The sequence below is a fragment of the Balaenoptera borealis genome, assembly GCF_965194805.1.
Source record: "Balaenoptera borealis genome assembly, chromosome: 17".
In the NCBI taxonomy this organism is placed as follows: Eukaryota; Metazoa; Chordata; class Mammalia; order Artiodactyla; family Balaenopteridae; genus Balaenoptera; species Balaenoptera borealis.
Genome location: NC_138876.1, coordinates 76868937 through 76891389, shown reverse-complemented (window position 1 = coordinate 76891389; position 22453 = coordinate 76868937). Strand labels below are relative to the sequence as shown.

Sequence of the window (22453 nt, the reverse complement as noted above, 5' to 3'; positions counted from 1 at the left end):
GAAATTAGTAACTTATCCCACGTCATGTGGTTCTATAATTAGCATCTACATCTTGGGATTCCTTCTGCATCTTCTTTCTACCACACAAAGCTACAAATAGACCATTTAATCAACTGATTTCATTACCATTACTAATCATCAGAATTATGTAAGAGGTTACCTGGAAGACAGACACCAAATGGCTTAGTACCAAATAAATGAACAATTATGTTGTTTGAAAAAGTTTATTGATAAATGTAATCACTGAATAAAATCGAGGCATGCAATCAATTATCTGAATATTCCTGAACATTGGACATTATAGACTTATATGAACACACATACCCATAGGATATTAGCATTTGACTCAAATCTGTCTAATTTCTCAAAGAGGGAAGCAATCACTCTGTTGGCACGTGACAGCAGGAAACACATAAGCTGATTATATTTTAACTATTTCCTAGTATATATATTTTAAATGTCATAACTTTATAAAAGATGGCCTACCATGTAGTTGTTCTAATGTAAGTACAGTTTGGGAGTGAAATAAACTGGTAAAGAAAAAAATCCACTGAAGAGGGTAACAGACTGTACCATATGGCTCTCAAAGTCAACCAAATCTCTTTTTGGAAGACTCTCAAAGACCCTAAGAACTGGCTTTTTTTTAAAGGCGAACATTTCTCTTTGTAATGTAAAAGAAAGTTTCTTGATTTTGTCATTAAATCTAAATGTATTCCATATTTGAATATATGGCATTCCAGTTTCCATTTATAGACATGGAATAAGTTGCGTCTTTTTTTTCCCCTAAAATGCAATTATGGAAAAAAGAGCTTTTGAGTGAATTATTTGAAGTAGAAAATCTTAAACAACCTCTCTCAGGGAAAAGGAACTCTAACATCGGGTGACATGATGCTGAGGTTGCCACAGACACAAACACACACTATTAATACTGTGTTGTTTTCATTTCTTTTTCTCCTTGACAAAGACCACAAATAAATATCCGACATCCTAAAACACACATGCCTAATTCTGCAAGCTGTTATAATGAAGTCCTTTGAATTATTATAAATGCTTGAACATTAAAAATTCATCACCAAGGAGAGAGAGGTGCTTTCTATTTGCGGTGCTGAATTTAAACACAACCGCTAAGAATGGCTGATTGTCCTGAGGAAGCACGGCTGACAGCCATCAGCAGGTCTGTGCAAATGGCGTATGGAAAAGGTAATAAGAGCTTCAGGAGTATATTTCAACCATATAATAAAGTAATTGTGAAAGCGTAATTGCAGTCTGCTTCCATACCATATTAGGGTAAGAAATGAGATGGTAAGAAAATATGAGATTCACAGAATTATTTTGTAAGCAATTTTGCAATGACTGTCTCCCAGAATATGCAGTATTTGTCAGAAAAAAACATCTAAAACTACACAGTAGTGTTTACCTTTTGAAATCCGTTACGATGAACCTGAACAAAATGAGCATTGATTATTTCACCATTAAAAAAAATACCTCCGAACTTAAGAACACCACCAAATATAAAAGTATTATTGGATAATATTAAGCAACTGATTTCAGCCCATTAAAGCACTAAAAAAAAAAAAAAAAAAGAATTGCATATAAACCCCATTCTTTATTTCTGAATGATACCTACGTTAACATTTCCAAATATTTAAATATTTGCAAGATTAGAATTTCAATTTTAAAAAATTCCTTGGGCTACTTCATAAACAATCACTATTGGTTTAAGTTACCAAGTTACCGTATCCCATAGGCTATCAGATGCTCTCATAGCAAGACTTGAGAACGGGCAAGAAAGGCTAGGTCTACTCTCAGCCATATCATCTGGACTAAAAAAAGGAAAAGGAGGAGAGAAGGTAAATGCATGAATGAACACAGGGATATTCAGAGCTTAATATGAATAGCATTGAGGTCAAATATGAAAGTTGTCCGTTTGATTCTCACTTCACCCATCTTCTATTAATAGGATTATTTATATCACATCTAAGATGGTTACCTCTGTAAGTACACTTTTTTTTTTCTTTTTTTATTCCTACCACTTAGCACAGTTCCTGGTGCATAGTAACCACTCAGAAAATATTTAATGAATAAATTAACCAATATTTGCAAATGCCATGTTGTGGGAAGCTGGGTCTGTAGCAACCCTGTGGCATGGGCTCCAAAACTCATGGAGAAACAGGCAATGGAGTCAAATATAAGGAATCTGCTTCCCCTTTTCAGTAATTTTTTGTTCCACTTTTACGGGACCTTGCAAATAAATGTGTGTAAACTGCAGACACGTATATTCAGTATTCATTCCCCTGGCCTGCCATTTCAGATAAAACTTCAAAAGATGTTTTAAGTATGGGAAAAGCTCCTTGATTTGGGTAAAGGAAAAATCTAAAATGCTCAACTGCCTAAATGAAGTTTCTAGAAGAAAACATATTTTTGTCATTAAAGGGGATAGCCATTATTTACACATGCCCGACTGGTTTACAAAGAACTCATTTCAAAAACAGGTTAAGACTTAAATGAAGTAAAGGAAAACAAACAAACCAAGCCTGATTTAATGTGCTATGGACATCAAGTAGATCGGCATTTGTTAGGAAACCTTGCATACACACCTAAAATCTGTCCATGTTGTACTGCATAACCAGAACTACTGTTTTTCCAAGACTGTTCAGTCCACTGAAGGGTGTCCTAATGGTGATGCAGAAGGCAGGAAAGGAAGGCTGTCCAGAAACAGAAGCCCATTTTAGGCAGGTGAGAATGCAGGTAGAAGAATATCTAAGAAAGTAAGTAAGTGTAAAGGAATCTTGAAAATAATGTCAATCATCTTACAAATTATGTCTGTCTGTGGTGGAAGGAAGGGAGGAAAGGAAGGAGGACGGGAGAGAAGGAACCCAAACCTCAGCCATCTGTTACGTTATAGGTCTTGCTCTATCCTATACCTGCTCCCACCCACCCCCAAACCATCACCGTAACCATTCGATTTCTTCATGATCCTTTCCTTTTCTTGGATTTTCCAAATTCTTTTCAGGTTAGGTTACATACTAATGTCTAACAACATAATACCACTCTTGACAACCTTTCCCATCACTAAGCATCGTCAGGTTTTGCAGTGACTCTGGGATTTTCCTCTTCCATCTACACATGGGATATCTGACTTCCTCCCTCTTCACCATTCTCTCCCTTTAAGCATAATGTCACTATGCCCACGGTACCAGCAATTATTGAGCCCTACCTACACAGTCTTCCAATTTAAACCAAGATCAAGTACTCTGTCAAGCTTTCTTATCAAAAACAGAATTAGTGAAAGTCAGGGAAAGAATAAGGGTGAACAAAATGTTCCGATCTCTATGGGAGAGATGACCTAACAATATCAACTCCTGCAAGGCCTTCAGTCTATTTCTCAATAAGGATAAAAGACTGTTATGTTATTTCATGTTTCTCAAACTCATACCCCTAAGAGCAAAGAGTGATATGCCAAGGCAACAGAACTTTAGAAAAACATAGACTATGTTTCTGGAGCACAGCATGGACTCGATTGTAAGTCATTTAAAGTATTATATTTACATGAAAACAGACAGGGATGCGTTATGGAAAATATTATAAAATCTACATATTTCTTAAAGATGAAGCATCATCTTTTTCAGACCTCTGTAGATTTCACAGGCACTTCTGGGGTCTTCCTCCAGCCCCTCGGAGTATAAATCCATCAGGGCACTTCAGTAGAAAAATGTGAGGACTTTGCTCTGTGGCTACTTGAAGATTGTGAGATACCTTTAAAATTGCTGTTGACGTTTCTGTATATGTTTGGATACTTTACTATATTTTCCCAATTTACTAATAATTGTGTGCGTATTTGTCACTGAACAAGAAATTTCAGCAAAGCAACTACTAAGAACTTTGGAAGTTAACTCAGCAGGTGCACTTCTAAGACTACACACAAAGCAAAACATTCATATTAATTGCTAATGATTGGGCTGATCAATTTAAAAAAGAATTTGCAGGTAGACTACAATACTCTTGTGTCTCTTAAGAGGTTAGATTTTAATGTATCTCAATCTTTTGGCGGAAGTATAAAACCTCTAAAAGCTTATTCATCTATAATTGGAAAGGTCTTCAAAAAAATAGGTGAATACCTAATGGTTCATTTCACCACGGAACTCCCCCAGGCAGTTTTCTCTGGTACATTCCTATAAGGGCTAAGCGTTAGCCCACTTACAATAAGCAACGTGAATTCCACCCCAGCTGCCCCTAAACCCATCTCTAGAATGGCACTGGTTACCTTCCTAACTTGCTAACTTAGTGCCCTATTTCTCACTACAGACACCTCAGCCTCAACCCAGGCACCACATCAGACAGCCCGTGATGTCACACCACCATCTATTTCCTCATTTCACTGTCTTTCACGAGAGGAAAATTGATGAATAATTAGTGTTCACATGTCTCTCAGACAATCAGCATTCTGTTGCTCATTGTATTTCCATTTTTGCTCTGTGAACAAGCAAGAGCCAAATTTAATGTTTAATTATAGGGAAAAATACCTGAGCTAAGAAACATGTGGGCATCTTTTTTCCTGGCTATCATATTCTGCATTAATATTAATAGCCTTATTGTAGGTGTTGGGTTTTTCTAGTTGCCTCCAGTCATTTTGAAAAGAGGTAGGAAGTCTAAAAAAATAGTTCAAAAAATAGGAGTAACTTTCCCCCTCCTCGCTGCGTGATTTTTAAGGGCAACTAAAAGGCTTCCTGCAGGAAGCAACCCGGATTTCCCGCACTTCAATCCATTAGTACTTCTCCTTCTGTACCGCCAGCACTTTGACTACAGACTCCATCCATATCACATCAGTTGTACCAGAGCTGGGTTATGGTTATTTGTGTTCCTCTCTTGGCTACTAGCCACACGAAGACAGGGGCCAGGGCTTACTCATCTCTGTGCCTCTCCCCGTCCACCCTCTCCCCCCTGCCCCCCAACACTCAGCATAAGGCTCTGCACACAGCTGGCGTCCAGTAAATGCTTTTCAATGTCTAAAAATGAATTAAGTGTGCCTTATTAACAAAGCCCACAGCTTCTTTACAAGTGCATTCCAAATTTTTAAAAAAGTCTGCTTCTTGGGCAAGAATATTCTCATTTCATCCCTGTGCAAATATTTATGGGGACTGCATTGGAGCCACCTGAAAATAAGAAGTTATAATGGAAAAAGAGACACATCCTTAAGTGAGGCAACCGAAATAGGAACTACTTGAATACTTTCACTTAAATGTTCTCTGCTTGATAAAGTTCATTACCAGAATATCATCTTTAAAAGTGAAATGCATTCAGCTGAGTACTTTTTTTCATTTTGTAAATAGATTTTTTCTTGCCTGAGCTCTCTGTATAAAGTACAAAATAGTCTTCCATAACATGAGAAAAATGTCACCCCATACATAAAGCTAAATTTTTAAAAATAAAATAGATTTTTCTTCCTTAGTCTTTTAAAGGTACAGCAGCACCTTCCCAGAACAATCACCCTGTACTGAACACTATACTAAGGGATGAATCATCAACCTGTAGTGCGATACCTTCTAAAATGTGTTGGGATAACATATTAGAGCCTAGAACAAAGTTAAGTCCCCATGGGATATCCTAAGGCTATAAAGTCACCATCTTTTCAACATTACCCTACTTATTACTAGGGTTATATTTAAAATGACCCTGGCATCAATCTTTTTCTCACCCATTCAAAATGACATAGAAAAGTAAGCTAGGTGTTAAATTTACAACCCAAGTGCCAAATTTTCACATCACATCAAATGAAAACTTATATATAGCATATTCATTGCTGAGTTTTTTGATTTTACTTTGATTTCTTGATCAATCTGGGGTGACTGTAGCCAAAGTTACCTTACAAAGTAAGTTTTACTCCAAAGATCTCACATGTGTTGGATATAGACATTGAACTAAGATAAATGGTTTAACACCACCATTGCATCTTGGCAAAGAGGTGATAGCAGAAATGAAACTTTGACCTTTAAATTTTCAGCCTAGAAGTTATTTTTCTAAGAAATGAACATTCATATATTCATTACTGTCATTTTACCATAAGCACTGTATTCTTGCTATTCTCAACCAAAATTCAGATACAATTTTATGGTCCTTCCCCCTCTCAGAAATATAGCCTTTCTTCTCCACTCCCCACTCCCCCCAAATTTTTTTTCTAAAGATTGCAAGTTATAGAGAGGCAACTGACCTCAGTAAATTTTTCCGCTGGCTTACATTTTTTTCCCTTTCTTTTCAAAGTACTCTTTAGGGAAAAAGAAAAAGATAAACACACTTCATATAACAAGTGCCATAAGAAAAATATGTTCTGGCAGACTTTTCCCAACTTGTAACAGAAAAGAATTTACATCATCCAAGTATAAGTGCAAAGAGTAAAAGAAAGAAATCTCCAAATGGATTTCTGTTCCACGTTCAAACTCCAAGGCTAAGGGAACACAAGTGTTTCACTTCAGAAATGAATAACGAATGACTTCAATACACATACACCTTTCTCTTTTTGGAAAAATTGCACATAAAAGAGCATTTTTTTGGCATGGCTGACCTGCAGAGATGTGGAGCTAAGCAGAGTCATGAATTCACTCGCTCTGATATGCACACATGATATGCAATTAAAATCTCCATTCACATTCCTGCCGGGTTGTCAATCATGAGGAAAGCCTTTTTGACAACATTCAGCGAAGCGTACCAACTAACCGCTCAACAGGAACTTAAACAGTAACAGCTTTTGTTACTAGCAAGAACGATTTTTTTATTTTTTTTTTTAACCAAGATTGGGTTCAGTTTCTAAGAAATCATTATGCTCTGAATTTTAGGGCCTTTCATTAAAAATGAAAATGTGTCAAGATTTTGTATGGCAAGTGATGTGATGTAATATCTAGAAAATAGGAAATACATAAAAAATTCTAGCCTTTTCAACTGGGGGGAATCTTTTTAACTTTTCCCGTTTAGAACAATGAACAATGATCTTATAAAGCAGTGTTCTGGGAAGAAATGTGACGTTTCTAATTCATTCTGAAGCTTTTTACTAGAATTTTCAAACTTTTCAAAGAGATCGGGGCTCTCATCTCACTTGAAAAGTGACTGACCAGTTTACAAACCAATAGGAAAGTGACTTTTTTTTTAAATCATAAGAAGAATATTTAGCATGTCAGAAATACTGCATGCATCAAACCTTTCAATTTATGGCGCTCCACAGAAAATATTATGCACATAAATTCTCTCCAGATGAACCCAGAAGGTACTCTGCTCATAACTTAGTTTCTGTTGAACATCTAATCAGACTGTGCACCCTTCATAATAGCACATTAGTGTGCTTTAAAGTCATAAATCCATACAAACAGGGCCCAGTAAAATTGAATACAGGATGCTTGTTAATCGGCTACTGTGTCTGCTTTGAGCAGCTAACCTTGGATTATAAATTTGAAACAAGTTAATACTATCAGATATTGAAATATTTGTCTTCTTACTTATCATGCTCTGTAACGGAGAGAGCAGATGCCCTGTGACCATTAGCAGTCATGACAAATTGCCTTGCTAATGAACGTTACACACTGAAAGTGCCATAACTGATTAAACTACCATTTCCCACTACCAGAGAGAGAGAGAGAGAGAGAGAGAGAGAGAGGGAGAGAGAGAGAGAGTTGGGGACTCCAGCAGTGGGCAACTCTGATATTCTGCCAACAGGCCTTCAGGGCACAGTATGATATTTTGAAAAACACTCTGAATTCCACATGAACAGATTCTAGAAGCCTATGTGTATACAACAGGTTTTTAAAGAACATTAGAAAAAACAGCTTAGGTTGGAGCTGATGAGCCATGAAAAATGGATGTGTTTTAACTATTGGGTATCCTTGCAAGTAGGTGTTAAAGAATATTCTCTAGGGTGGGTTTCTCTCTCTCTCTTTCTCTCTCTCCTTCCCTTTCCCCGCCCCCAAAACATCGCGTGTGCTTTGCATTTCACATAAAATCTTTCTTTTGTCAGTTCCTTTGTTGGTGCAAAATTGGCAGCAGTTCAAATTCAAAGTACTCCTATTCATTTACTGACCAATGTCATTCTAGTTCACATCAGCCAGCGAGCTAAGCTCTAAAAACATAAAAGACTTGCTTCACCACTGATGAATAATGTGTACATTTTTACAGAGCTTAAACCTTAATGCTGTCCCTGAAACTAACAATACAGTATATCTTATCATCCCTTTTTCACGAGCAGGCAGCTGCTGAAACGCTTGCCACTTCAAAATATCAACTGCTTGCCAGTTTTCCTACACACACCCTGTCAAACTCATGTACATTGTGCAATGAAAACGGTGCAGGACTGAAAGCTAGAAATTGTGTCCAATTCTGCTGTAAGGGTATGATGTGCAAAGAACAATGTATGACAACCGTAGAGACTACAAACAATGGCACCGGAGCCAGGAACTTCATAGATCACAACTGCGCCTGTACATATTTCATTGTAGGCATTATGTATTTAAAGCATGACAAATGTACCCTCGTACATTATGTTCTGCACAAATAGAAGCTCCTCCCACCAGATTGCCTTTTGCGTTTCTCTTGGTGATGGAAACACAGTTGAGTTTCATTTCTTTTTCTTCTCTTGAAACATTTAAGGTTCTCAAGCCCTAAAGGAAAAAGACACACTCTCACAAACACACACACACAAGGTTATCAAAATGAATAACAGAAAACAGAAGACAATAATACAAGACGAGAAAACGAGATCTTGTTCACTTAACATTTTTGGCTGTTCTCTGAGGACACAAAAGCAAGGATTATCTTAAACACTAACCAAGGGTATCAAGAGAACTACACTATCACTATGCCTATAAATTGTTGTCTGCCCAATTTTAATGCAGATAAGTGCTGGCTTATTGATTTGCACGATTTTCTAGCAAAATGGAATTCCCACGTGAATATGTTTTGTGCAGAAAATATGGTTTAAGAAGCTTTTACTATTATTGCTTCCCTATGCCAAAAGAACAATTAAGCAAATAATATTTCACTACTGTTTCAGGTCTACAAACTAATGCAGATTCCTCTCTGTTTAGACTTTAAATATCCCTTCCTGTTTCCTGATTCGCTCTGTTTACTTTAAATGATTCTGCTTATTGAAAAGTTGATTTTCTTCCAAATGTCTCTTTAAATAACATGTAAAATCTGAAAACGTTCTCCCTCTGGAACACACCTACTTAATTATAAAGGGGTTCGTGGCTATACCAACCTCACACTAATTCAGTCAATGACTGTGGAAATGGAAACATGTTTATGGGAGAAGATTAGTATGAATCTACATTCTTCTCCTCCACAACCTCGCTTAGGTTACAAAACCTTTATCACACAAGTAGCTTGGAGTGGAATTAACTGACTCGAAGCTAAGGAAAATGAACAGATATGCTTTTAAGGTGTTAATAAATATTTTGGAAAGAGAATAGGTAGTTTAGGTGCTTAGGGGTGCTGACCTTTGCTGTGTTGATTAGTGCGACAATGATGCATTATTAACACACAGCAGCTGTACCTGAACTGCTGCCATGAATATAATAGCCTTTTATAGCCATCAGGGGAGTGAGGTAGGAGGCCTTTATTAACCACTAGACATGATTAGCACATTATGTGACCTTTGGTAGGCAAATTATCTCTTATTGAAATAGAATGTTGGTTATAACTAATTATAAACATGATTTTTAAAACTTCCCAGTGAACAACTCAATGTTTTACTACCGTTCAGCTCATTATTGGCTGGTAATCGACAAAAATGGGTTCTATTATGGGATGTACTTACAGGAGCTGAATCTCCAAAGGCAGACCTTGTCACCGAAGGCTGACTTTCAAATTGTTTGGCGTTACAGGTTCAGGGATATTAGCATACATGCAAACTTTCTCTCTTTAATTAAGTCAAACTGTTCATGAACTAGAAAAGCTGCTTTGGGAATTTTCTTCCTCTTTATTTCTTTAATCAGTTCTTAAAAGATTAGTTTTGCAGTAAATTTTGGAGAGTTACCTTGAAAAATAACAGCATAATTTATTTCAAAAAGCTTAATTTGGGGAGAGTAAAGATTATCCCATTAGCCTTAGTAAGTGAACACAGCGCGGAGAGTCCATTATGAACAGTCTTTTATGCCCTGGCAGAAAGTCATTAACATAAAATAAATCATTAGCTTTGATATTAAGCTTCTAGTATCTGCAGGTTTCAATGATTAATGTTCATGACTGCATCTGCCAAATGATAAAATATACTTTTTGTTGAAAGGTTATCCTGCCTCTTTATTATTAACATTTCTCTTTATACAGTTGAGGAAAGAACTGGTTTATGCAATGGCTTGGAGATGCCCATGCATATGACACTTTACCCATCATTTTTCAAATTAACCATTTAACTGAGTTAAAGGACTTAAGGAATTCAGGTGGTGTGCAGATATGCTTTCAATGTAATTGGACTATCTTTAGACCCAGTTGGTCCATTCTTTAATTAATCTTGCACATTATATTTCCCATCTCTGACCCATATATCAGAGGAAGGTAGTGAGGGGCAAGCCTGCTTGCCTGAAGTCAGGAACTACAAGAGGGCATTTCCCTCTGGAGCAGGTATTCTCAACTTTATTTCATCTTCTTACACAGCATCATAGGCAACAGCTGCCATCCTAGCATCTCTCATTAGGTGCACTGACTCGCAATGCAGAAAGGGAAAAAGACGCCCCCTGGGGGCTTATCAATATCTGAGAGAGGGAGATTACAGGCTGTACCTACACACACCCCATTTTCCCCAATTCACCTTTGATCCTCTAGAAAGGTTATTCTTTTCACTCCTTTCCTGAAAGAATCACTAGTCTACAACTTTGGAAGACACATTCATTTCAGTAAGGTAGCAGAAATAGAAGAAACGGACTGAGAAGATGGTATTTTTCTAAGGTCTCCCACTGTTTGAATTTTTCAACATCTTTCCTCATGTGATTTCTAAATAATCTACCTCTGTTGACTCCTTGATTCTCATAAAGGTGCCTTGATACAAACATTAATTATTTCCTCCTGTGGATACATGGAAGATTGGGACACAGGTGGATTAAAGGTTTTAGTTTCAGAATTTTTACCAGACATCGAATAGAGTCAGGCTTCTAAAGAGAATGGGAAACAGAGCGGGAGGGAATCATATCCTTTCAGGGTTATATTTATTTTGCCTAGGGGGTAAGTCAACACAGGTTCAAGAGCCCCAGTTTTTATATGAAATCTTCAAAAAGAGTCTTTTCTTCAGAAAGGCTTAGGTGTTCCTCAGAAAAGATCCAGTTCTTTAGTCTTATTAAGGTATAATTTGCCCAATTAAAGCCCTAGCATTGTGAAAAGCATCATCTCATGTGAAATATGGCTACATTTCTTAAAAAGGAGTGGTAATGAGGCATTCCTACTGACCAGTATAATTGCCTTTGTTGTTGTTGTACACGTTGAGAGATTCTGCCATTTTTGATAAATTCTCATGCATCTATGGGCAGAATATATCCAGGACCATGAGAAACACAGAAAAACACATGCTCACCCAAACACACACACACACACACACACACACACACACACCAATTTCTCTGACTAGGTAACTTCTAGATAGGGGCTCAAAGACTTTAATGGAAAAGTATTCCATGCAGTGGCTGATAGTGTTACAACTGTGGATCAGATACTTGTAACTTATAAGTCACATAGTAACTCAAAACACTTCATATTTTCTTGGCCACTAGCAAAGCTTCTTATCAGCCAACCACGGCCCTAGTTTATTTAGGAGTCCTTTCAAGACAGTTTCATCAAAGCACATAACTCAAGAATGAAAAACAATAAATACTTGGCTAATGCAGAACCATTAAAAACTCCAAAGTGAAAAATGGACAAACAGAAAAGCATTAACAGTGACATTGGTTTCATGACCTTTGTTATTATAAATATAAATCAATGATGATGTTTCATAAGTACAATGGAAATCTGAAGATAGATTTTAAAAGTTAACTTTTTAATCAAGGAAGGCAAACTTGCCTTACTTGCCTATTCAAACTAAAGAGATCTGGGAAAATACCAGCACCTCCTCCAGTGATAGAGCAGGGGGTTTCTTTCTGGCATCAACCCTCCTCTGATCTTTTCTGCTGCACCATCAACATCCAGGCACAGAGCAATATAATGTTCCCATTTTCAAAATGAATGCTATAGGGATGAAAATGTTATAACCAGGAAAGTCTCATTCAGGTTAATGTGAATTCCATGTCTCAAAGTATTACAGAAGAACTGTTATAATTAACAGTCTTTTGGCACTTCCATTATAAACCACATTTCTAAGCAGTTTATAACTCAACTGTTTTTAATGAGAAATTACTCTTCGGGATGAAACTTGGCATGCATGGTTTAAAACAAAAAAATGCTCAAATTCACTAGGGCAGATGTAAGCTGTAGCGTCCTGGTGCTTTGCTTTCCTAGCGGGACAGTCCATTTAAAAAATTCACTGTCTACAGATGGTCCTATCAACCAACGGAGGACAAAGGCTATCTGACTCTGGAAAGTGCACCTTCAAAGAAAAAGATCAACTGAAAATACAATTGTTCTTGGGCATCCTCTGGGGACTGGTTCCAGGACTCCCCTCATATATCAAAATCTGAGATTTCTCAAGTCCCTTATATAAAGTGGTGTAGTATTTGCATATAACCTACACACATCCTCTCCTATACTTTAAATCATCTCTGGATTACTTATAATACCTAATATAATGTAAATGCTATGCTAATAGTTGTAAATACTATGTAAATGATATGTAAATAGTTGCTGCTGGTGCGCGGCAAATTCAAGTTTTGCTTTCTGAAACTTTCTGGAAATTTTTTCCCCAAATATTTTCCATCCAAGGTTGGTTAACTTGCAGATGTAGAACCTGCAGATATGGAGAGCCGACTGGATATCAATAACATCAAAGTGGAAGTAAATAAGAGAAAAAATATCTTCAAGATTGGTAAAAGTAAATATTCCCCATGTTAAAATTTTGTTTAAATTCAGTTTAAACAAGGCAGCTTTCGAACATTTAGATGCTTCATGTGGAAGCTTCTTGCAGGCAAGATTATAGTTATGGTTGTGGGGGCCACAGTATTTATTAACTATGGTTTACTACAACCTTGTTTTCTCCCAAAGGTATACATTTTAGATTCTTAGATTTGCTTGTATACAATATAAGTTTTATCTTAAACAACTGATAATATTTTTAAAATGTAAATGTTAATAACATTTAATGAAGCCATGATAACTATATTTAATTTTCCTTGAGGTATAAGTTAAATATTCTACCTTATGACTTCCCAGAAACCCTGAGATTCACGTTTGGATAAGCTAAGATGTAGGATGATAAAAGTAATTAGTTAAGTAGGTTCTGCATTTCCAACTATTCCCATCTTAGTCATCTATGCATATTCTGATGAGAACACATAAATAGGCCAACCCACATACTCACTGTAAGTGTAACTCAGCTAACTTACTATGTGCAACTGAACATCAGGAGGTCACAGTCCCACTTTCATACTATTTTAGAGTCTAAATAAAGATTTTTCACCGATAGGGGATGTTCAAGGAGCTGATTTCAAGCTCTAAATACACTGCATAACATGTGCGGGGAGAGGTGAACTATGAGAGCTTAGAAATACCCACCATGGTTTTCCTCTCAGCATCATGTCTATGTTTTCTTAGTCTATTATTCTAGGCTCCGATGTCATTCATTCAGATGGGGAAAAGGGGAGTAGCCTAGTTCAGGATTTTAAGAAGTGGATATGGGCCTGAGGACTGGCAGATGCCAACTTCCTTACCCCAAAAAAGGTGAGGTACTGGAGGAAGAATGGATTTGTTAACACGGTTATGATAACAATGATGGCAAGCAGAAAAGGGGGCATGGCGGCCAAGGTAGCCATGATGGTGAGCCAAGTACCTGAGGAGAGGGAGGAGTTCAGGTTAGGAAGTACACACCTCCCAGGTTCAGACCCAGACTGGGAAGGAGAAAAGCAGGGGAGGGGGAGTCATTCCAGGATTGGGGGTGTTTGGGAAGGGGGTGAAAAGGAGGGAGGGAAGAGGCACCAGACGCACAGACAGAGCAGCTGCTCAGGGCAGGCTTTCATCAGGGCAGGAGGATCTCCAATAGCTGAGAAATATCCCCAGGGTCTTTTCAACTTTCTAGGAAGTTAGCAAAATGTTGGAAAGCAGTAGAATAAGTCATCCTTCATAGCTAAATAAGATTCTCACCCCTACCCCAGTTCTCTAACCCATCCCTTTCTTGAATTGAGCCCATCACAAAAAAAAAGCATGCCCACAAGAAATAGTTCCACACACCAAAACCAACATTTGAGACCCAGTTCTGGTTACCAAGAAAACCATTGTTAAACTTGGAACTTTCCCTACTTCTTTCAGGTTCAAGTACCTTACTTCTTTCCTCTGTTCTAAGCCCTTGCGATCATGTCATTTAAAACAAACTACAACAAGCAACTGAGATAATATTTAAATATCAGTTTAGTTTTTCCAACTAAGCAAAATATCAAAATGCTCCTTAATATCATCACTTAGTAACTTCTAACATATATGATAAACTGTGAGAACACTAAACCATGTAAGCTATGTTAAAAATAACATTATGAGCTCCAAAGCTCATAACTGTAATTTTTGCATAGACATTTAAAATTGGAGTTTATGACACTGAAATATCCCACAAAGTCAAGATAGCTAGCTGCATTTGAGGGTTTTGCATGATATCTGATTTAGTGGCCAAAACCATAGGATTGCTTGGCTTATGCTCTTACCTATAAATTTATTTAAAACATATTTAAAGACCTCAAAACTTATGAAAGATGCCAGCTTAATAACACTCCCATGGGAGTTTTAATTACACTAACGATGTTCAGAGGATTGACTATGAATTTCCCAAAGTCCTAGAAGTTATGGGGGTGGGTGGAGAACTGATCAAGCAATGATGCTCTAAATTGCTTACAACCCTCCCCTTCCTCCTCCTCCTTTTTCTTACATTTATTAAAGTAGAAATAATGACTCCATCATAATGTGCTTGCAAATCCTGTATTTTAGAAAGGATGAGTTTTGCCACATTAAAGTACAATACATAATACTCTAAATGGGAAAATAAACTCGAAGGAGATTTTGCAGAGATGATAATAAATCTTGTTTTTCTCAGAAGTTATCAAATGTCTAATGTTAGCCCTGACATTTTAACGCAGAGTTCATCACAAATAGGTCCTTCCTCCTATGTTTATGTGAAAAGATTATACACTGTCCTCCCTCATTTCAATGATAAAAGCCCAATATTCCAAACGCCCATTATTCTTCACTCTGTATATAGCCAGTATGGGTTTGTGTTTTGAACTTCCTTGTGTCTAAATCAACCGAAGAAAGATTCAGGACCTGATTCCACAAAAGCAACCGCTGAGAACAGTAAAGACCATTATTTCCTCTCCCACCGCTGGCAGAGGTCAGCCTCCCTGTCATTAGACATGTCATAACATAATTGTATTACTACTCCTTCTGTGGGCAGATACTGAGCAATAACTGAACACATCATATCATTGCAAAAATGAAAAAGTGCCACTTCTTTGTCCCAATTTAGCATAAAATCAGTGAAAACAATCTTCAGAAATGACACTGCACTAAGAAACTGAAAGGAACTGTTATTACTCTGTGGGTATATATTTAAACTGATGCTCTGACATCTTCAACTAGAACCAAAAAGAGGACTCTATTTTACTACCGGACTCCAGTTGTGAGCTCCTATAATCCTTCAGCTCAATTAAGGGAGACACTGTTACTTAAAATGGCCTTAATTAGACGAAACTCCAGTATGGTACCCATCTCTCAATGTCTGAAATATAGCCATGCTTTAAGCTGCCAGAGGTGACCACTGTTACTTCCAGCCTACATGTTTCTGTCCAGTCTATGAGCTACATTGCTATTTCAAAGGCTGACCTACATATACAGCAACGTGCCATCCGTTCTGGCTGTTTGTGTAAGAGATGCCTCGCACAGTTGCCATAACCAGCATCGTTGCATTGTTCTCACTTTTCTCCTGCAATGGGCTATGTGAAAATGGAGGCCAGTTTGCGTAGTGATGTGCTCATAACGTAATGTGCTCTTATGATAGAGCGATACTAAATTAAACTGTTTTCCAAAGAAATTCCTCCTACAGAGTTTATTAACTGAACAATGTAAGTAGTGTTTTGGCAATCTATAGAGCAGCAGTGCTGGAAAATGTCAGCAAAGTAAAACAACCTCATTTTAGTTTAGAAAAGCTTCAGGAAGAGGATATTCATTTTCTGGATTAGGGTCTCTTCTGACATTGAAAAACATGTCACTGGAGAAACTAGTTACAACTGTGTGATGCTGAAGCATAGAAAGATACTCGTTCCGCTGGGATTCAGCACACTGACTTTAGTAAAGTGTTGACAGATTTAAAATAAAGACAATTAATAATTTATGATCTTATCATCCTATTGAAAACAAATAACCTGACAAAGTGACTGTTTCTTGTAATAAACTATGTATTCGTGACACCTCTGAAAGAGACAAGGTTTACTTTGCAGTCTTGTCTCTCTGGGAGAAGTCAGGTCCAACTTGTTTTTACTAAATGTGGATACAGATTTCTTATTTCACCTCTTTCAAACTTCTGCCCACCTTTTAGATCCCTGCAGATCTACTTGAGTCACTGTAAAAATGAATTCTGGTTGACTACATTCTAAGCAACTAAAACTGTGGAGTTGGACAGAAATTTTGTGCCAATGCTAATCATGATGGAGTAGAAAACACTAGTGCCCGGGTTTTCTGGGGCCTAGCAAACCTACTCAGTACACTGAATATAAGCAGGGATCAGTGACAAATATATTTAGTAGACTGCTACCCAGAGAAGGGCAGGAGCAGACATCCTGCGAGAAACATTTCCATGAAGTCTCTTCCTACTATTAAAAGTGTATCTTATGACTGTGCACCTTTAAAAATCCATTATTCCCTGGATAAGTAAAATAGAAGACTTGCATCTAGTCTATAGACAGGGGGGCTAATTTGCATTTTAAAAGAACAGTTTGCTCCTCATACACCGGGTGACTTAAAAGGAACTTCAATGAGCTAGTAAAGAAACTCTGAAGACTTTCTAAATTAATTTATTCAATTCACAGCACAACCCACTAAAATTATTTAAAGCACTTAATTGGAAAATGATTTAATATATTGGAGTAATTCTTGATTTTCCAAAGCATTTAACTTTTAAATTAAATCTGACCCTACTATCACAAGAATGACGAGTGAAATGTGTATCCAAGTCATTACCTTCTTTTTGGAGCCTAAAATCACTGATAAATTTAATAGGATTTGTCCAGTTTCATTGCCAAAATGTTTCTGACCTTTTGGTTCCAATTACTACTGCGGAATATGTCTTTACTATCCAAGATAAGACTGCTACTTTATTATTGTTGGTAGTAGTAGTGTTATAAGCAAAAATAAAATGTTTCAAACACAAAAGACCTGCTCATTAAGGCAAAACAGACTGTATTACCAACAAAGAATGAAACTTCATCAGGCAAACTTCTCTGGCCAAAGTTACCCATGCCTTCCAACTTGCCCCTAGCTAAAAAGGGCCCCTTCCTGCAGGATGAAAAGCCTTTCTGCCTTGCACAAGACTAGATTTCCCTGGTTTCTAACTTGCCTAAACACCATCAACACACGCACATCCCTTTTCCTGGGTTTTGCACTGTACGCACGGCATCAGGGAGCTTCTCCACGGGGTGATATAACTCACAGCTGTGTGTGTGTGTGTGTGTGTGTGTGTGTGTGTGTGTGCGCGCGTGTCGATTGACCAAGACTCGGAGTTGCGAGTTCGTTGCGTGATGGGGAGCCCGGGGGCTGAGGATGCCGCGCGCTAAATACCTCTGTATCGCGTAAAAAAGCTGTTTGATGATGACACGCCACCAGGCAAATGTTACTAGTCCCAACGATTTATCCAGCGGAATTCACCGAGGGGCCGACACGGAATTGCTCGCAGGGCCCGGGAGTATCTGACAGGGTTACCACGGAGCGGGAACTGGGCGTCTAAACCTCTCGCCCTGAGTCTCAGAGAACTCCGTTCTCCCCGCCACGTTCACCGGGCGGGACTGCTTAGACACGTCCAGAAAGCCCGAGGCGAGGACAGCCGTGGACCCGCGGCTGCTCTCGGAGTCTGGTCCCCGCGCGTTCTCCCTCCGCGGGCTGAGAGTTCGAGGAACCCCGAGAGTCACTCCCTCCCTACGTACGCCCTGACTGCTGCATCCTTGGGACGAGCGGACCTCCGCGGTAGCCCCGGTCACCCTCATGGCCCGCCTCGCCCCGGGCCCCCGCGGCCTCGGCACCTGGGGTCACCGGGCTGTGAGCACAGCCCAGCCCGGAACCTGCTCCAGCCCCGCGCCGAGGGCTGCAGCTTTGGACGTGAACGCGACGCGCTCGCCCGGCTCCTAACAAACTTGCTGTTTCTGCGCGCACCCCCGGGCGGGAGCTGTCCCCCGGCCCCGGCGCCCCGGCGGCACCCCGGCCCGCAGGCCGGCGCCCGGACCGGTTCGGGAAAACAAAAGCGTTGCGGAGCGCTGTGCCCGGCGGGGGGCGGGGGCGTCTCCCGGGTCCCGGCACCCCGACTCCCGGCGGCTCCCCTGGCAACTAATCCCGGGCGGGGAAGCGGTGCCACGAGCCCCCGCCGCCGGGAGAGCAGGGAGGGAGGGAGAAGGGGAAACCAGAAAATAAACGGAATTCTCCCACTCTCTGCCTGCGTTCCCGGACCCCAGACACACCCCCAAAGTATTCCGCCGTTCTTTCCTAATTTTTTTCAACGCCCCTCCCGGCAAACCTAGGCAGGGATCCTTAGTGGCGAACAGCAGGAAGGAAAGGATCGAGCAAATCGTGTCACTTTCCGCACCATCGCGGGGCCGGGCAAAGCCCGGGAGCGGCTCCGCAATATTTACTCCCCGAGGGCACGCAGGGCAGCCGCGGGCTGCGAGCCGAGCGCGCCCGGGACCGGCCTCGGGCGACCGACCGCCCGGCCGCCCAGCGGGCTCGCCGCCGCCGCCCCCCTCCCGGGACCGAGCAGCCAGAACACGGCGGAAACAAAAGCAGAGCATTCACCTTGTTGCAATAGTAGGGGTCCAGGCAGGGAGAAGGTCCCAGACAGGGAGCGTCGGGCGCAGCGGCGGGCTGGGCTGGAGGTGGATAAAATCTTACGTCCATTTCACTTTCACATCAAGCAACTCCTTTTCTTTGCCTTTTTCAAAAAAGTGTCCAGCAAAACAAGCTTAGACGGAACAGAGAGAGGTGTCTGGACTCAGGAGTAAGAGAAACACCTTCCTTCCCTCACATCCGTTTGTGGTTTGTTTAAGAAGAAGAGGAGAAAAAAAAAAAAAAAAAGAAAAAGAAAAGGGGGGGGAAGCGCTCAACTCTCCCCCAAGCCGCGGCGCGCACCCGTCGGCGCCGAGCGCGCAGCCTGCTCCGCCGCCGCCGCCTCCCGGCCCCGCCGCCGCCGCCGCCGCCGCCGCCGCCGCCGGGCAGGTAACTTCATGCGCTCATTGTCCCCCCCGCCCGCCCCTCCATCCCCGCCTCCCGCGCCCCTCGCCGCCCGGCACACGCGCTCGCGCTTGGGCTCTAGGTACTGGGCGTTTTATTGGAGTCTCTGAGTTAACTCTGCTTTGAGTTTATTTTCTCCACCTTGGAGGCCTGGGATGGGGGGAGGACTGGAGAGGGGGACGGGGCGGGAGGGGGGTGTGAGCGCCCGGGGCCGGGCGGGGTGGAGTGCGCGGCACGACGCGGGCTGCTCGCGGCCCAATGGCGGCCGCTCGGGGCCGGGGGCCGGCGGAGGGTGGAGCGGAGGAGGAAGAGGAGGAGGAGAGCGCTGCCGGGCCCGGGCCGAGGCGGCGGGACCCCGGGGAGCCTCCGCTGCGCCCGGGCCGCGCCTCTCCGGGCCAGCGCGTCGCACACAAAGGGGCCGGCGAGCCCGAGCCAGCTGCGGCCGCGGGGCACGGCGGGGAGCGCGCAGCCAGGGGGCGCTGTGGCGCAGCCCCGCCCCCGGCGCCGCCCCGCCCCCGGCGCCGCCCCGCCCCCTCCGCCCCCCCCCCCCCCCGCGGCCATCCCCACCTCTTTCTCTGCGTCCCGCACCTCCCGCGGCGCGGCCGTTCCCCACCCCGCTGTCTGCTCCCCCAGCCCTATTCCCACTCTCTGGTGGAGGTGACTTTTCCGGGCAGCGCCGCTCTCGGGGCTGGGAGCCCTCAGGGAGCGCCAACCCTCTGCGTGCTGTGAGTGGGCCACTGTCCCAGGGACCCGAACGGACTGCAGGGTGTGGATGGGTGGAAGGGTGTCCCCTCACCTGCTGCTCGCTCCCGCCTCCAGCCCTCGCCTCCCCGTGACCTCTATCCCCCAGGAGGGTTTGCGAAGGCTAAGGCTGCCTTAAGGACTCGCAAAAGACCACGGGGGTAGTTCAAAGGGTAAATAGAAAAACAATGATCAGCACACAAGATCGGGCTAGAGGGAAAACACGTGGGCTTGCTAATATCCCTTACTGGATTCTTGTCCTTTTCTAGTTGGAAGCCCAGTAATTCTCTTGGAGGTCCACGGAAGACCTGGAATCAGCTTCCCTATTTCTCTGTTCCGTATGTAGGACGAGGAAAGCACCAGTCACGTTTTCCCGCCTTACTTATCGAACCCGGAAACTTGGAACTTCGTGTCTCCTGGTGGTTGGAAAGTTTGGCGGATCTTGGCCGCTGTCCAACAGATTTATTCCCGGGGCTCTGTCCTTGGTGGGAACTCCAACAGGAGTGGGCGATAGTTACCTTCCCAGGAGGGAGCAGCCCCGTACACTGGACCCAAGGCCCTACAAAGAAGCCTGGAAATACTTCATCTGTTCCACTTGTTTCTGGTGCCAGGAAGGATACTAATAACATTTCACCACCGGGCACAGCCTTCTAGTGCACGTTGATTGCCAACTGCTCCGTGTAACTTTCCCGTAGCTATGTTTCTTCCTCTGCAACTGAGAGCATCAGTCACGTACAAGCAGAGAGATGTGAAAGAAAATCTATGAGGACAGTATAAGGAATGAGTAAATGAACATCACTGGGCGTCTATACATGGCTCCTTTAGGAACATTTTGTTAAACATTGCTTTATACTTCTTACAGCCTTTTTCTTATAAGCCATGGTTTTCTTTCTTCCCCTCATCATTTTTTTTTAAACATCTTTATTGGAGTATAATTGCTTTATAAAAAAATATGGAACACTTCACGAATTTGCGTGTCATCCTTGCGCAGGGGCCATGCTAATCTTCTCTGTATCGTTCCAATTTTAGTACATGTGCTGCCGAAGCGAGCACACCCTCATCATTTTTATAAGTGGCAAGAATCCAGCTTTCTCCCTACCTCCAGATTAACATGGTGCAGATTGGTGTAGGGAGAGAGAAGTGTAAGAAAAAATAATTTTTCCCCACTGGATTCAGAAGAACCTCCATATTTCCAGATCATTCAAGGCACAAAATGAAAGTAAGGAGTAGAAAATATGTTCTTTCTTTAAATAAAGGTCTTTATAATAAAATTTAAATGAAGTTTTGTGGTTTGTAACATCAGTGTTCAAATTTCAATTGTAGATGCTAAAATGTGCCTATATGCATTTTCTTCCGTGATTAAAAAAAAAAAACCTTTTAGGTTTAAATTAAACATTTCTAAGCTTAAATTTCTGTCAGCGATCCAGCATTTATTACCATCGTATTACATCTCTTCAAAATTGGATTTTTAAAAACTTCCTTAGCATCCGTAATTGATTTCTATTCAATGGCCTTGTGAACATCAGAAGATGAAATAGTTCAGGGCGGAAACAATATTATTATCAACATCTTGACACCTGGGGGAAGATAATGATGTCTCCACTTTGCTCCACAAACTTACCGCTTTCCTCTGTCTCGAGGGAAAATCCACGTGCAGTGTGTAGAGTCAAAATGATGTGTTTGTGTGTGCGTGACATGGTGTTATGGGTGAGAATGTGAACCGCTGATAAAAAAGCTCTTCACTCCAATCACTCATATATGGAGAGTAGCCCCTGAAGGTCAGTGGGGAGTGGAGATGAAAATGGTGTGAATGATCAGTCATGCCTGTGTGATGATGTCTCCATAAAAATCCCAAAAGTACGGGGTTCAGAGAGCTTCCGGGTTGGTGAACAGTGGAGGTGCTGGGAAAGTGGCGGCCCCGGAGAGGGCATGGAAGCTCTGTGCCCCTTCCCAGGTACCTTGCCCTCTGTAGCTCTTCCATCTGTTTGTTCCTCTATATCCTTTGTTATACCCTTACATATTCAACTGGTAAACAGTAGTCAACGGTTTTCCTGAGTTCTGTGGGCCACTCCACCGAATTAATCAAACCCGAGGAGGGGGCCATGGGAACCTCTGATTTATAGCTGAT

The 22453-nt window shown here is 41.4% G+C and overlaps 1 protein-coding gene and 1 long non-coding RNA gene across 4 annotated transcripts in view; one reads left to right on the top strand and one right to left on the bottom strand.

Annotated features, from left to right (window-relative positions):
- Positions 1-19991, bottom strand: part of TOX (thymocyte selection associated high mobility group box) — a 302599-nt gene extending 282608 nt beyond the window's left edge. For 2 of the 3 annotated variants that reach the window (XM_082364680.1, XM_082364681.1), the window contains exon 1: positions 19150-19991. In XM_082364680.1, the coding sequence (XP_082220806.1) occupies positions 19150-19251 (102 nt within the window). In that variant the 5' untranslated portion in view covers positions 19252-19991. The remainder of the gene's footprint in view (positions 1-19149) is intronic. The other variant, XM_082364682.1, reaches the window with a different exon arrangement.
- LOC309615288 overlaps positions 19526-22453 on the top strand; it is a 185028-nt gene continuing 182100 nt past the window's right edge. Inside the window, exon 1 of the long non-coding RNA XR_014236702.1 lies at positions 19526-19569. This is a non-coding gene — a long non-coding RNA (uncharacterized lncRNA). The remainder of the gene's footprint in view (positions 19570-22453) is intronic.